Source organism: Ambystoma mexicanum, chromosome 12, assembly GCF_040938575.1.
Source record: "Ambystoma mexicanum isolate Mex_15411 chromosome 12, UKY_AmexF1_1, whole genome shotgun sequence".
Classification (NCBI taxonomy): Eukaryota; Metazoa; Chordata; class Amphibia; order Caudata; family Ambystomatidae; genus Ambystoma; species Ambystoma mexicanum.
Window position 1 is genome coordinate 275,760,273 of NC_090936.1, and position 16,095 is coordinate 275,776,367.

Consider the following 16,095-nt stretch of genomic DNA (forward strand, 5'->3'; position numbering starts at 1 on the left):
TGTTTTTCTCATCTTTCCACTTTACAGCATGAACATGTTTGTTCCAAACGTACAGCAACAGGTATTCATTTTGCTCACTACATCTTCCTCGAACCCTACCAGCCCTTACACCCTACATTGCAACATTCCCCCCCATTTCCCATCATTGAACACCAACCGCTCAATTCGCATCAATGTTCTTGTGTGGCACCACTGAATGCAGTGCCCTGTTTCATTATGACACTTTAATCTGCTGTGGGTTGTGAACAGTTGCTCCCCCTTTTTGCCCCTTCGGTCCCATATTCTGATGTAATGTGCTTTGTGGCCTCTTTTTTGCCATCGTAAGTTTCATATAGTTTTCAGCATATACCTCCTCCCCCTCATCTATCATTTGGACAGTAACTGAGTTTCCTTGAAATACGCCCTTTTCTTTACACAATGACAAATTAATATCAGACACCCCCTTCATCTGCTGGCACCTCTTTAGCGAGAAAGAAATTAGGTGCCCCTGTAACATGTGGAAAGAGAGAGAACACATAACATGTTTCTTTGGCCTTCGCTGGCCCCACCCATTTCATTTTGTCATACCATACATTGCCAGACATAGTGCTATGACTGACCCTAACAACATCTTCAAACATTTCAGAATTAAATCCATCTTGTTGTGTGCGTACTCTTTCAGTATTACTCCTAATAGGGACAAACTGTCCACTTTCAACTAAAAATCAAATAAACATAAAACCAAAAAACAAAAAAACTACACTACAACAACATACCTTATACTGTGTTCTTCCTCCTCCATCACCTTCCATGTGGCACATGTCCTCCCAACCGACTCTCAGGTTTTCTATAGAGGTGAAAGAAAGAGAAAAAGGTCTAGGACAGTTGGGTAATACTTCCCAGCAGCTGACCCCCTTCTATTCATCTGCAGAGGAGCGGCGGTCTTGTCCCTACAGATGTCTGAAAGATGAATCCATTTGCACCACTCTGCTACCTTTACTGCTGTAGGGTCGCAGTACGTGATGGTCAAGGGTCCAGTAATATGTGGTTCTTTCCGAGATCTTCTGAGGGTCCTGATGAGGACTTTGTCACCCTGATAAAAGGGAGGCTTTGCTGAAAATGTCTACTCTTCTGGTGCTGAGGAGATTTCTGTGCTTGACGCTAGGTCGGCAGGCTTGTCTTGATGTGGTCGCACCTGACGTGATATATAGGTGGGAGATTTTGTGAGCTCACTCAAATATACTTTAAACTCATCACCACAGAGTTGGGCAGAATATTTAGCATCTGAAACTATATGGGCAGGAGTCAGAGGCACATGCATTCTCCTGCCAGTGACATTTTTGTGCAAAGTCAAATGATGATCCACGCCAGGGGAGTTGTTTAGTGCAAATAAAGCAAGCGGAAGACAATAGAGTCTATGCTTGCCAAGTGTCACTGACAGCTTGGCAATGGACTCTTCAAGCAGGCCATTGAGTAATTCAACAAGTCCATTGGCTTGAGGATTGTACACTGAGCGGAGCTTGTGCTTGATGCCGAGGACGGACGTTACCTCCTTAAATAGATAGTTGGCAAAGTGTTGTCCATTGTCGGACCTCAATACATCATATACCCCCCACCTTGGGAAAACTTCATGGACCAAAAATGTGGCAGTAGATTTTGCATCATTGTGAGCAAATGGGCCAGCCTCAAGCCAATGTGAAAAAGGACTTGCAAAGACGATCATGTAACTAGGACAGCTACATCGATCCTGCATATCAACATATTCAATATGATATGATAAGGCATTTATAACGCGCCTGTATGCAAGTATTTCTAGGTGCCACAAGACAAGACAGGGAAGACATAGGGAGGACAAGACGAGTGTGACAATAGAAGTGCAGGAGTAAGGAGAGGGGTAAGTGCAAGGGAGAGGGAAGAAGGGGAAGTTTGATCAGGGCAAAATGGTTCTGAGTAAGTGCAGTCAGGGCAGCGTGGCTCTGGGTAAGTGCAGGGGGCAGGCGGCTGTAGGGGTTACAGTTACAGCCCCTAAGTGTGTGGTAGGCCAGGAGGAAGTACAAAGAAAGACTGGTCATGGAGGTGCCTGGTACCCAGAGAGACCCTGAGGGAACCAAGCAACCAGTTGGCGCAGCAGACAGGTACGTTATCGAAGGTGCAAGAGAGAGAAGGCAGAGAAGAAAAGGAGGATCTTGAGCTTTTTTCATCCTGCTCAAGTCTGAGAGGGACAGGGAGGCAGTTCCAGAGGGAGGCACCTACAGAGGAGAGAGATCTGCCTCCCACTCTCTGCCTGGATAAGCGTCTGACTCTCAGAGAGTTGGAGGTAGCTGAGTGAATGGCTTTAGAAGGAATGTATTTTGGAAGAAAGAGTTGGATATAGTGTGGGCCCGGCCCCAGAAAACCTTGTGGATGATGCAGAGGGTATTGAACTTGATCCTTGCATCCACTGGGAGTCAGTGGGGAGATTTCAGGGCTGGAGAGATACGATCCCTTGGCTTGAGGTCAGGGATTAGTTTTGCAGTCCTGTTCTGGATTAGTTGCAGGGGTCAAAGAGTAGAGGTAGGCAGATTGAGAAAGAGGCTGTTGCAGTAGTCGAACATGGAGAGCCATGGCTCTGGAGACATTGAGCTTCTGGAGGAAGTGAGAAAAGGTAGAATACCTCTGAGGAGGTGCAGCTAGAAGTGGGCCTTTTTTGGCAAGGTTGTTATGTGAGGAGAGTTGACGATGACACATTTTTTTTTTGCCACACAGGAAGGTGAAGGTAGAGGGCCCAAGGAGGGCAGACAAAGTGAGAGATGGAAAGTGGGAGCAGGGGTCCCAATGAGAAGGCTCACCATTTTACTGGCATTGAGGCAAATATCTATGGAGGTGCAACACTACTGAATCATGGATAGACAGTCAGGAATGAGTGAGGGAAGATAGGAGGCCGGGGGAAGCCTAACATAGAGCTGTGTGTCATCCACATTACACTGAAAGTTATAATAGATGGTGGAGATTATGTGGGCCAGGGATGGAGGATAGAGCCCTGTGAGACACCACATGTGGAGAGAGAGGTCGTGGAGAGAAAGGACCCAAGTTGCACTTGGGAAGGACGGTCCAGGAGGAAGGGCGTCAGCCATGGCAGGGCCTGATCTGTGTTGCTCAGGTTCACACAGAGTCAGTTGATAAGGGTGGTGTGATTAACTGTGTCAAAAGGAGAGGAAAATTCAAGGAGAATGAGGAGAGAGGAAGAGCTGGAGTCGAGGTTATAGAGCAGATCTTCACGGGTGTTCAGATGAGCTGTTTTCATGGCTCTGGCTGCTCTGAAGCCAGATTGATGGACATGGAGGCAGCCAACAGATTCAGTGTGGAGGGAAAGCTGGGAGGTGGACAGCTTTTCCAGGAGTTTGCCAAGGAAAGGAGTGATAGAAATCGGGCGATAGTTTGCCAGACATGTAGGATTGGCAGAAGGCTTTAATAGCGGGGGTACACAAGGGAGTGATTGCGTAGAGAGGGGAAGATCCAGTGGCAAAAGAGTGATTGCAGACATCAGGCAAGTCTGGAGTGAGTGTGGCAACGTGGTCCTTGGTGGTTCTGGAAGAGCAGGGGAGCACCTGTTTGGATGACATTTTCAAGAGACATTGTCGGGTGTTTTGTCAGAGAGAAGGAGGAAAAAGAGAGAGGAGCGGGACAGTCAGCCAAAGGAGGCCTGAGAGAGGTAGAAGTAGAGGGAGAGAAAGAGGAAAGCAAGAACAGGATGTCCTGAGTTTTAGTGGTGAAATGAGAGGCCAGAGCCATGCAAGGGGCCTGGGAGGGAACAGGAGAAGTGGAGATTGCCGTCAGATTGGCAAATGCTGGAAGGCCCCCTCTGGGCATGGTATTCTTGCCTTAATAGTTTTAAATGTGTGCCCTACTGTATGGTTTCGGCACATGGCACAGTTATTTACAAACTCTGTTACCAGTTCTTGTAGGGTAGGCATAAACCATTGTTTGTTAATCTCTGCAGCTACATGCTCTTTTGACACATGTTTTGGGTAATGCAGCTGATTCAGGACTGTGTGGAGCAGCTCATGTGCCATTACCGGCTTCCCTTTACTATTCTGTCTCCATACCAGGTCTGTAGCTGAAAGCAAGCAGTCCATCTTTTGTAATAAATCCTGTTCTTGTTGGGGTGCACCCCCCTGCAACTCAATCACTTGGACAATGGGCAGTGCATTCAATGGCTCCACGAGTGTCTGGTGCTGCCTTTGCAGTAGTGCCATCAATGGTGATTTATCTTTTTTTAAAGGCATGAACCGTGTTGTGGGTAATGGTAAATATGCTGTTTCTCTTTCTGTAGAGTTTGCCCTATCTTTTCCCTGTGCAATTAAATCTGTGCTGCTGGTATGAGTGGTGCATTTTATTATTGCCAGTTCTGCTGGGAGGGGCAATGCCTCTATTAACTGGGAAAAAAACTCTGCATGTTGTATGGGGGAGCCATCGCTCCTCCTGAACCCCGTCCTTTTCCAGTGTGCCAATCCCGAATGCACAGTAGATGTGACGTAGGCTGAATCTGATAATGTTTTGACTGCATGCCCCTATGACATATTCACGGCCATTATCAGGGCTGTTAGTTCAGCTGCTTGTGCTGAGCAGTGCAATTGTAACCTCATATGCGCCCATACCTTAAATACTCCTTTGTGATAACAAACCACTGCTGCATTGCATGTCGACAAAACCATGCTTAAAGCTATCATTGATGACCCATCAACAAAGAGCAATTCTCCTCCTTATATGGGCTCTGTGTGTACCTGGGGGTTGCCCCATCCTGTCCATGTATGAGGCACACTCTTGCACATATTCCCCTTCCTCCACCGGCTGTGCTATGAATGTCGCTGAGTGGACAACCCCAACACCTTACTACCTCAATTGCTCTATTGTACAACATTCCCTCATACCCTGATGCTCTATGAGTTGTCAATGTGGAATTTGATTTTTCCAGTATCGCAAAAAATGAATGCTCCACATAGAGTGTAACTGCGCAGACCATCATTATTGTTGCTGACTTCTCAATGGCAAATCCTGCTGCGGTGAGTGCCTGTTCAGGTGGGAAGTGGCCTTGCTTTACTGTGTCTAGGATACAACTGTAGTGGGCCAGGGGCTTGTGTCCCTATCGCTTCTTTTGAGTGAAGAAAGCCGTCATCACTGTGCAATCGGTATGTGAAAACAAAACACATTTTTCTTTATAATTTGGGGTTGCTAAAACTGGTGCATGTGATAATGCTTCCTTCAATTTGACAAATGACTCATTCATCTCAGATGTCCATTTTATGGGTTCTTTTACCTTCTGTGCTTCTTTTAATCCCTGAAGGAGGGGCTTCATAAATGTGGAATAATCTAAGACGCAGGCCCTGCAATAATTGCACAGGCCTAAGAACTGCCTGCATCTGCTTGACTATGCTTGGCTGTGCTGTGGTGTTTATTGTTTCTGCTCTCGGTGGAGTTATCTTCCTGCCGTCTACTGATATTATCTGTCCTAGGTATAATACTACTTTTTGGTTATACTGCAATTTCTCCTTGTCTACCTTGTATCCTTTCTCTGCTAGCAATCTCAGAAGTGCAACTGAATCTTTCCTGCACTAGTCCTCCATTGTGCTGCACACCAGGAGGTCATCCATGTATTGGATAACTGTGCTCTACAGTTACAAGTTACTTTGGTCCATCTGAATCACCCTATTGCACACATTAGGTGACACGCAATAACCTTGTGGTAAACAAGTATGTTGGAACTGTGTCCCACGATAAGTCAATGCAGTGAGTTACTGTTGCTCTGGATGCAGTGGGATGGAGAAAGAATAATGAGTGAAACATGTCTCTTCTCTGGATATGTTCCATAATATTGTAGCTGGGTTTGGGAGCAGTGGATAATCTGCTCCCACTATGTTGTTCAAGGGGCAGAGATCTTGAATGAATCCCCACTACCCATCTTTTGATTTCTTGACAAATTAAATAGCCATATTGCACAGAGATTCTGACGTTTTTATTATGCTGTCACTAGAGTGTGAGGTATTGCTTAACCCGGGGCAATATTGCCCCTTCTTTCAATTTTATGTGGACCGCCCCTGTGCCTTCATCAACCCTACTTCCTGGGGCCTGTTGGTCCATTGTACCTCTGGTGCTTTTTCCAAATCTCCCTGCAAGTAAGTTGATGCCTTGCTCACTACCTGCGTCCTGTGGGGGACCTGTCTCTTCTCAATGTCTTCTTGTATAGTTGACATGGGATACATATCTGAAATACCATTTCCCCTCCTCGTTGTCCTCTGAGAACAGCTGTTCATCAGGCAAGTCTGTTAGTCTTAATGTTGGATCAATACAGAGGACTGTGCACCACTCTGTATCATCTTCATCTGTCCCACACAACATTGCCATGTCCTTCCTTGTAAGTGCTGCTTCTAAATGTATGGTGAGTGTTGTTTCAGATACTATTTCTTTGTGCACTGCTGGTCTGAACAGAAATTATGTGGCCAATTGAAATATCTTATTTTTTATTCTGGGTACCCACCCTAGCAATAGTTGTACCACATAAAGGAATATATTGGGGTCACGTGGTTACCCGCGTAAAGTGCTGTATGTGCAAAATAATTGTATGATTGCTGCAACCCACTCATAAACGATACAGAGTGTCGAGAATACTATGCCATTTTCTGAAAATGATATTGTCATATTTAATTTGCTCATTACATCACTTCCTAATATATTGATGGCGGTGTGTTTTGAATACAATAAGGGTTCTACAATCTGCTGTGTGCCTATTGTGAGTGGTACATATTCAATTATAGGAACCATTACAACGGCCCCAGAAGATCCCTGTGTGTCCATTACTTTGTCTGACAGGGGAAAAATACCCTCCTTAATACAGGATTTGGTGACACATGTACCGACCAAAAATCTTTTTATCCAATCTTCACTGCTACCTCGGGTTCCTCATAGATGTCTTCAGTTACTGAAAGGATTGGGCACACACATGTCCTCTATAGGCTGGCCTATTGGGTGTTCAGGACCAGTCCTGAAAATGGAAATGGGTTACCTCCAAGAACTGTCACTCCTGTATAATTTGGTACTGTATTCTGGAATAGCAATGTGCTGTCCCCCTGCATATTTATTTGTGTAAGGCTGTGGTACTGTCGTCTGCTGCTGTGTGTTTACATGTCGTGTCAGGGCACCTGTGGGTGCTACAGGTTGCATTGTCTGTGTGAAAGGTACCTGCATCTGCAGTAGTGACAGTTGTGCCTGGAGTGGCTGCATCTGTAAGTGCGTAGGCTGCCCCTGTGGATGAATGGGTTGAACATGTACTTGTGCCCCCCCCCTTGGCCGTACGCCTGCTATTGTCTGTGTGGACATGTTTGTGCATAGTGGCCTCTGTGCCTGTATATAAATCATGGTCCTCGAAATCTGGGTCCCGCTCCACCATATCTAAACCCCCTCCCTCTCTGTAAGTATCCTCTGCCCTCTTGGTAATATCTCGTCTGGGGGGAATACCCACCTTGCTCATAATATCCTTCTTGCTGATACACCCCCTTTTAGGGATACCCTGATTGATGCTAGAACACCCCTTGCTGTGGATACAATCCCTCCTGTGAGATGCCCCACTCAAGGAACTCTCCTTGCTGAATGGGGGCAACTTCAAGCTGCCCTGGGATAATGTTAGTAAGTACAGCCCCTTCCATTGATAGTTTTGCTAATTTCTTTTGCACCAATGTTGCCTCTGCCTTTATTGCATTGTCTGCTGTGTCCGTCTCTTTTTGTTGTTTCTGCATACAAAAGTGTTCTATGCTGGTCTGTATTTCTGGCCATCCCTTCACCACTTTCACTGCCACCTTTTCTAGGGATGTCTGCACGTCTGAGGGGAGTCCTCGGACCAGTATGTGGTAGAGTATTGGAATGTTCATCATCCATGATTGTCGTGTCTCTAATGTCCACATCTCCTGTATCTGTTGTATGCATTCTGCAGGGTCCTTGTCTGGCTTCATTTTGCATGCCAAAATGGCCCCCATGACTGATTTATCTGGGTACACTTTCCACCTGTTTGTGCAGCAGTTGTTAAACAGTAAAACATCATGTATGTTACTGGTCAATTTTACTCTGTTATACCTTGCCAACTCCCATATTTTGTCCCCCCTTCTCCCAATATAGCTGAAAATAAGCACTTCATATGGCCAATCGGCAGGGTAACCGCCACTGTCTCTTTCGCAATAGTATATATCCACTTGCTGGCTTGTGCTGCAAGGGATGGCAAGCAATACATTAAATTATCTCTTTCCATGCTCTACAATGGTACACACCGCGCTCCTCCCCTGCCTTTCTTTAACAGGGGCAACTGTGTTTGTGGTGCGGGGATGGCTCTGCCATTTGCAGTGCTAGCTACCGCTCTTCTTCCTATCCTGTTTCAGAAGGCTGGGGCCAGTCCCTGCTGCTCCCCTAATCTGTCTCCCTTTCATTCTCCCTCTTTCTCTGCCTCTGTTTTTCCTCAATCTTCTCCTCTCTTCCCTTTCCTTCTCTCTGTCTTTGTCCCATTGCTCATCATACCATATCGCTCCCCTGCCTGGCCCTACTCCACTGTCTTCATCGGTATAATCGGGGACCGCTTTGGACCCCGCGGGGCTCTTCTCCTCTTCTAGAGTCTCTTTATGTAATGTAAACATAATTTACCAAGACGTTCAACCACCTGTTGTTCCCGCCAGCCCTTTCTCCTCCTCCTTCTTCTGGAACTTCTTCTCTATCACACTTTCGGCTGTTTTGAACAAGGTTTCTAGCTGCTGCTGCACACTATTTCCAATGTACGCTATGTACATCTTATTACTGGTGATGTTCTCTCAATGGTAGTTTGTTGTCCCTACTTGGGCTTCAGCGTCGGGTAAAGCCCATAAGGATTGTGCAGTGGGCAGTACCGCCGTGTCACTACCATTCCTGCCCCCTTTGGTGGGTTCCTCTTTTTTCTCTTTATAGACCTTCCATAGGTCTAGAATATGTTGTCTACTTTTTATCTTGGCGCCTTTATAGGTTGCAACAAATATGAGAGCATGTTTTCTATGATGTCCCAATCGAACGTTCCTTCTCCTGTCCATTCTCGAAAGCATTGTCCAGCGGTGTCCTGCATCCACTGGAAGTGGTATTTAAATATTTTATCATGATACTGGGGCAATTTATTACATAAGTGGTCCATCGGCAAGTTAATCATTCTTTTAAATACCATGCTCCAGCCACTAGTTCACTCCAACTCACTTACCACAGTTGAGAGATCCCTCCGCTTATACTTGTGCAATTTAACTTCCCTCCCATGTTTGTATATATAAAAACCCAATCACAATTTGTTACTCATACAAATCCCAAATATTTAACAACTCATACCCAATACACACCCTCAATTCCCCGACTCAACACTCTCTCACACACGCACACTTCCGATTCACATTAATTACGCCAATAACTCATTCAATGGCCTTCTCCACAATCGCACACATTCATTCTCTCAATGGGACTGCCCACGTAAAAACACATGTCCAAGCACTGGTCACCTCACAACTGGGCGATGGTAACCCCCTATTCACAGGCATCCTAGATGCCACAACAGGCCCTCTGAAAGCCATTCAGCATGCCTCACTATAGGACTAAGAACATTCTGCTACATCAATACCATTCTCAAGGAACCACACTGGCTAACCCTTTCAAAACACAACCGTTCATGGGAGTCTGCATCACTTACAAAGGAGTCCCAACCACAATAAAATACTCTACTGTGAAAAGACTCACAATCCCGTGGGCCAGTGCACCACCAAACGCCACTACATCACAAAGCTGGACAAAAGACCTGCAAGAGGGTAAACATTAGGAAACAAGCCATTCCTACGATGCACCCTGTCTCTGGAGCAAATTATCAGTGCAGATAAGACTGGCCCACTCTATCCAGCATTTCAGGAAGCAACTGAAAAGCCTACTCTTCAAAAGCCATCTCAACGTGTCGGTCTAGAAAAACTGACACCTTTCACGATTGACGGCAAACATATTTTGGTCTCATGTACATAACGATAGAAATACAGCTTTCCAAGTTTGACCAATGAGTGGCCATTTTGCTGTAACAAGAATTTCCATTTTGCTCTTTAACAATTGCTCATTGCTTTCTGTTCAAACTGCTTTGCAGCTTCGTTTTGCCAATTCTGCTTATTCTGCTGAATGTTAACATTGTTGTCTAAAACGTGAAAGGGCAAGGCCGTGAGGCTTATAAAGAGTTCGCTGAAACACAAGGTGGGCAGCCCAGAGAGGAATGCCCAACTCCCTCCCAGGTGTAGCCTTGAAGGAGAGCCGCAGGGCGTTTAATCATTTCACAACTGCCAGCCAGTCTCGTTATATGGTAGAAAATGTTAGAATAAGGCAGCTAGAGGCCTGAAGTATGCTTCTCTTACGGCCCCCCTTTTCTAGCCCTGTAGAGCGCGTCGGCTCCCAGGACACGAATAGCAACTCAAAGATAGTAAGGTCTGGAATGTGACTCTTCCCCCGTATGTAACTCGCTTACAAGAACAGAAGCACAATGTTCTGTTCAACAAAGAAGTCTGTCTCTACACTTGCAAAATTGCATATTGTTGCATATTGTTACTAGAATAGATATTTGAAGGTGTCATATTCGTTGAAATTGTCCATCATGACACTGAGTTCAAAGAAACCCAATAAAGGGCGGTGTTAACATGTCATAGCTGATTATAAGATGTGCATTTTGTATATATGTAATTGATGTATGTAATTCGCTCTCTTGCATCCCTTGAGGTCAAGAGATACACGTCGTGCGGCGTGAGACATAGTTGGCCAACTGAGACTCTTTTGCTTTGCAATAAACCCTAGCTTTGGGAATTCAACCTTGTGTCTGGCGTATCTATCGTGTGTGTTGACTTGCCTTGTTTCCATAACGCGAGGGACCCCTAGGGGCCCCTTTCAAACGATCACTGATCACTCCACTCAAACCTACTCTTCCCCTCAGTGGCACCCCCACAGTATCCCCCCTTCCCTTTCCAGCCAGCGTTCCTGTCCCTTCACAATTCTACAATACACTGGTTGTTTCCCATATTTACAGTGCATTGTTGCTTCCCAGCTAGGTGTGTGCTTTAAAAATCCCACACATACACACCTACAAGATTGTCACAGTATGTGCCCACCCAAACATCAAGTATCCGTTTAATATAGCAGTTAACAAAGATGTTTCAGGGGCAAAAAATTCAAGGAGATACAGGGCCCCCTATACTGACATACAGCCATGCACTGGCAAGTTGATTCCTGAAGATTAAATGTTGTTGTAAGTTGATCTACCACAGGCATCATATTAAATACACTATAAATGTCAAGGTAAAAGATCACATAAATCAAGAATCCTGATGCCTTGCAGACAACAGCAAACATTTCTACCCACTAACAGAGTTATTTGATATTTTTCATTTATTAATCCAGCAACCTTGATATTCATCCGTAATGCAAATGATGTCATTGATAATGCATTAATCATGCAAGGTAATGTGATAAACCAAAGGGTTTATTACCAGCCAGTCCCTTGGGATCTGTCATCCAGGTGGCTGGGGCACAGCCATTGCTATTGGTTCCAGACCCAGGGGGTGGACCAGTGTGGATCACCTGGATGGGGGGTCCCTAGGGAGTGGGAGTGGGGCACTCAGAGGAGAGACCCAGTATCCCTTCCCCCACTTTCCTCTAGAACACCCTCATTCAATGTACTATCTAGGAACCTCACTCCGTTCCTACACATACACTGCTGCACGGACACAGTGTTTCAGGGAACGACAGACTCACACACAGCCAGTCTGTTTGACATGTCCCAACATCAGGGTCAGGCAGAGTCAGGCACTTAAAATGAATGACTTGCAGCTGAATCCTGTTACCTTTCCCTACTGGGATAAAAGGCAGAGCATGAGAGAACCCAGAGAGCAAGGCGAGAAGAACAACTGAAGGAAGCAAGACCAGCACAATGGAAGGGCAGGAAATCCCAGGAAGACGACGCGACCAGGGAAGCAGAGCTTATGGGACCAGGAGCTGAATGAAAGACAGGGTCTTACCAGCTGCGGGTGAAGGTTGCTGCAGGATTCCAAAGGGGCAACTCCCTGATACTGCAGAAGGGGACAGCGGTACCTCCTTCATGCGTGGTGTGAGGACCTGAAAGGAGGCTAGTTGTACAGGGCCAACAGCCTTGACTACACAGGTCTTGATGAACTGTATCAGCCGCTGCCAGTGAGTGAAATGGAAAACCAGCCTGTATTGATAAATGAAAAGGACATTAATGTTTGAAGTGCTCATTGGGTTGTCAAGAAACCGTGAGCGAAAGCACATTGTAGCAAGAATGAAGAATACCGAGATTGTGCATGCGAGAGAAGCTGAAAAAGTATTTATGGTCTTTACATCGATGGAAATGCATCTAAATGCAAATCCATCGAAATGCTATCCTTTACATGTAAAAGTGCATATACATCGAAACCTGTCCATCGAATATAGAAATGGACAACTTTGGATGTATATGGACTTTTAAATTAAAAAAATAGCATTTGGATGCATTTTATTGTAACGTTAAAACATTACATGGAGCTGTCCAGTGCTGAAATCTTCAAAGGATTTTGGCACTGACCAGCTTCATGTAACGTTTCATTGTTTTTTATTTTTTGGGGGTTCCCTCTCCATCCCCCACAACTCCCAAGACACCCCCCAACCCTTACCCAACTCTAACCCTAAGCCTAATTCTAACCCTTGCCCTGCCCCTTACCCTAACCCTAATTCTAACCCTCGCCCTACCCCTTACCCTAACCCTAAATCTAACCCTTGCCCTATCCCTATTAACCCTTGCCCCAACCCTAACCCTAACCCTTGCCATACCCCTTACCCTAATTCTAACCCTTACCCTACCCCTAATCCTAATTCTAACCCTTGCCCTACCCTTTACCCTAAATCTAACCCTGCCCTCCCCCTTACACTAAAACCTAACCCTTTCCCTAACCCTCCCCCTTGCCCTAACCCTTACCCTAATCCGAATTTTAAATTAAACAAATCCATCAAATATCCATCGAATTGTATTCAAAGAAAATGCATTTTGATGGAAAGTATTTCCGTTGAATACATTTCAGTGGAAAGGTCTTAGAAGAATTTGATTTTGATGTAAAGTTTAGATACCTGCGAAAGAAACCAAGAAAGGAGGCGAATAGTCAAAGTAGTCATACAAGGGTAAGGACAAGCCCCCCTCGTACAGTTGAAAGTCTTTGACAAAAAGTGAAACTAAGTGTAAAGCTAACCTAGGGAATTATTAGCCTTGTGATGCTAACTAAGAACTGCAGATACAAGAAGGCCTTGGGAGAGGAGGCCGGCACAAACCTTTGAACTATATCCAGTATTGTGGGTTGCACATAGGATATCAGCCGTGAGAAAGAGAAACCTAGTTGTTGAAGGTAAAAGCACTTGATACAATATAACAGAGTGACCCAGCGAGACGTGATCGCCAATCGGAAGTCTCTGTATTGAACTGGAAAGTACTTTGAAGTGAAAGCGTGAAAGATTGCAAAGTAACAAGCGGTTTCAAGGCTTGCGCCCGATCGAGGGAAGCCGGAACTGCCTACAGAGGAAGGTCTGAGTCTGGAGGAGTGCGACCTGAGTGTATCAGTGAAAGGAACCAAATAATTGTTTAAAAAGACATTAAGAGCTCCTGAGTTTTATAATCTCATAGAACTGGTAAAGTTAACTAACTGTGATTTAAAGGCTAAAGCGAACCCGGCGGAGGGATGCCAGGTAAAAGCAAGGGAAAGTGAATCCTGCATTTTGATAAAGTGACTGAACAGTGGTGCAAAGACAAAGGTGAACCCAACCAAGGGGTATATGGAGAAATACAGGGAAGAGGACAATCCCACATGGTGAGAGCTTGGGGAACGTCTTATGAGGCCATGCCAAAGACATTGATTTGAGGGATCATGCTTTTTCGGAAGAAACTGCTTACTGATGCCTATAGACTCAATGGGTGCTCACAGTCATGCTACTGTTCCACCTTGTCCCGTGATGTAACGTGGGGAAGGGAGTGCATTAGTTCAGCAGTTCTGAACTACTGAAACCCTTTCAGACATTTCAGCTTGCACTACACTCTTTTGTAATGCATATCATTGTCCCACACCCTTTTGTTATATAGAGCAGGGATTTGGCAATAGGTTTATTAGTATAGGCCATTTTGTTTTGATACAACATCACTAGAAGAGCTTTTTTTTTTTACTTTGATGTTCGTAGCCTGCTCCCATCTTAGATTTAGGTTTAGATTAGGCATTTCTCTAACTCATATACTGTTCAATAAACACCATTGGATTGTACTCCTTGTGTCTGTCGTACTTCTGATAAACATACCTTCCTTACAGTAATCACACAAAATAGATTTGACTGCCATGTACTAGTTTTCCCTTTCAGGTTAGGAAGACTTTTAACCACCAATAGTATTTAGACATTACTCTATGTGGTACTTAATGTAATGTGACCCTTTGCACTAAATATAATGATAGTCTGTAAAAATATCTATGAAAGCAGAATATCTACTTCTCAGGAAAAGAAATGGTAAAATGTTCAGTTGTAGTTGAGAAAAAAGTTATTGATATGTGGTTGTCATGTTAGATTTCTTTTAATCAACATTATATTTTGTTAACTGCCTCTTTGAACTATTTAATAAACAACATGTTCTGTCTCTACAGATTGTGAAAAGGTTGCCGGTTCCAACATTTGGATTTATGTTCTCCTTGGAAATCTGTTACGTGGAATTGGAGAAACGCCAATAACGCCTTTAGGGATTTCTTACCTTGATGATTTTTCCAAACCTGAAAACACTGCCTTTTACATTGGTAAAGTTGCAAAATGTTACATATTGATAAGAAATGCACAGACATCATTAAAAAGTATAAGCTCTGAATCTTGTTTTCTCATAATTACAATACTTACACATTCTCTTGATTGCAAGACTGTCTTTTTAATGTTATTCTTATTGTCAGTGATATAGTGGCATGAAAGTTGAACTACCTTGACATATTTTATTTTAGAACATTGACGTACTAAGCAGTGAAACCTTGGAGAACCTTAACAGACACCAACAAAATAATATTAAATAGGACTATGAATGCATCCTCCAGTTAGCGTCCATGGTCTGACATCCTTCCCATTGTTTCACATGGTGAAATTGCTCCTGTTATCTAGTATCAGTAATAGATTAAACTGATAACTGCTGGACATTTTCTACAAAAAGGATAGGCAATAGCTGTTGTTACAACATTTCAATAATGGACGTGAATATAGGAGGCCAGAGTTAGTAGGGGGAGAGAGAGGAGATATTGGGAGAGGATATAAGAGGGGAAATATGAGGAGAGAGCAAAGTAGTAAGCAGGGAGGCATTAAGAGAGAGAAAGAGAAAGCGAGAAAGAGTTTCTGAAAAAAGACAGCATTCTGAACCCTATTGAGAACAATCTTGTGGGACTATTAGTCTAGGATACGCTTACAAAGCCATGCATGGAGTAAGTAAGATAAAGCTTTGGCCTTTAGGTCTTCCCAACACTGAGAGGCTAGTTTAGACAGTATGGGTTACTGAGCTATAGAATCCATGCTAACCGTAGGTGTTCAGAAAGTCTGGATTAAAGTTGAGGGAACCCGCATGAGGTTAAGTGACCAGCCAAAAACACCCCTTAGCCAAGTCCATCTGCAGTCTTGAGAAGTAACAAAACCCACGTTAGAGTACTATAATAAAAACCATTAAACCATCCATCATACTTTTTTTTAGAATATTAAAGCTCACTGTGACATCTAACATCCCCTTAGAGCTGCCATCACTGCTGCAGGAGAAAACTGCACTAGATGTATCCGTGGCACACGATGTTCCCTCCTTGAGCATATCAGTGTACTACAGACTGCAGTGCTTGTGCATTGAAGAAGTAAAAAGGCAGTCTTACCTGGGTTACCCGAATTAACTGACTTCTGGCAGAGGTTACATCTTACACTGCCTGCCTCCACTCTGACAGTCACAACCTCCTGCAAGCTGAAGTAGCCCCATACCCATGGCCAGATGGATAGTGATGTTGTTAGGGAGAATAAACACCCAAGTGCTAAATTCCC

At 44.5% G+C, this 16,095-nt stretch overlaps 1 protein-coding gene across 1 annotated transcript in view; it reads left to right on the forward strand.

Moving 5' to 3' along the window:
- Positions 1 to 16,095, forward strand: part of LOC138513505 (solute carrier organic anion transporter family member 1B3-like) — a 636,965-nt gene that overhangs the window by 168,169 nt on the left and 452,701 nt on the right. The window contains exon 5 of the mRNA XM_069628420.1: positions 14,691 to 14,837. Coding sequence (XP_069484521.1) covers positions 14,691 to 14,837 — 147 coding nt within the window. The remainder of the gene's footprint in view (positions 1 to 14,690; positions 14,838 to 16,095) is intronic.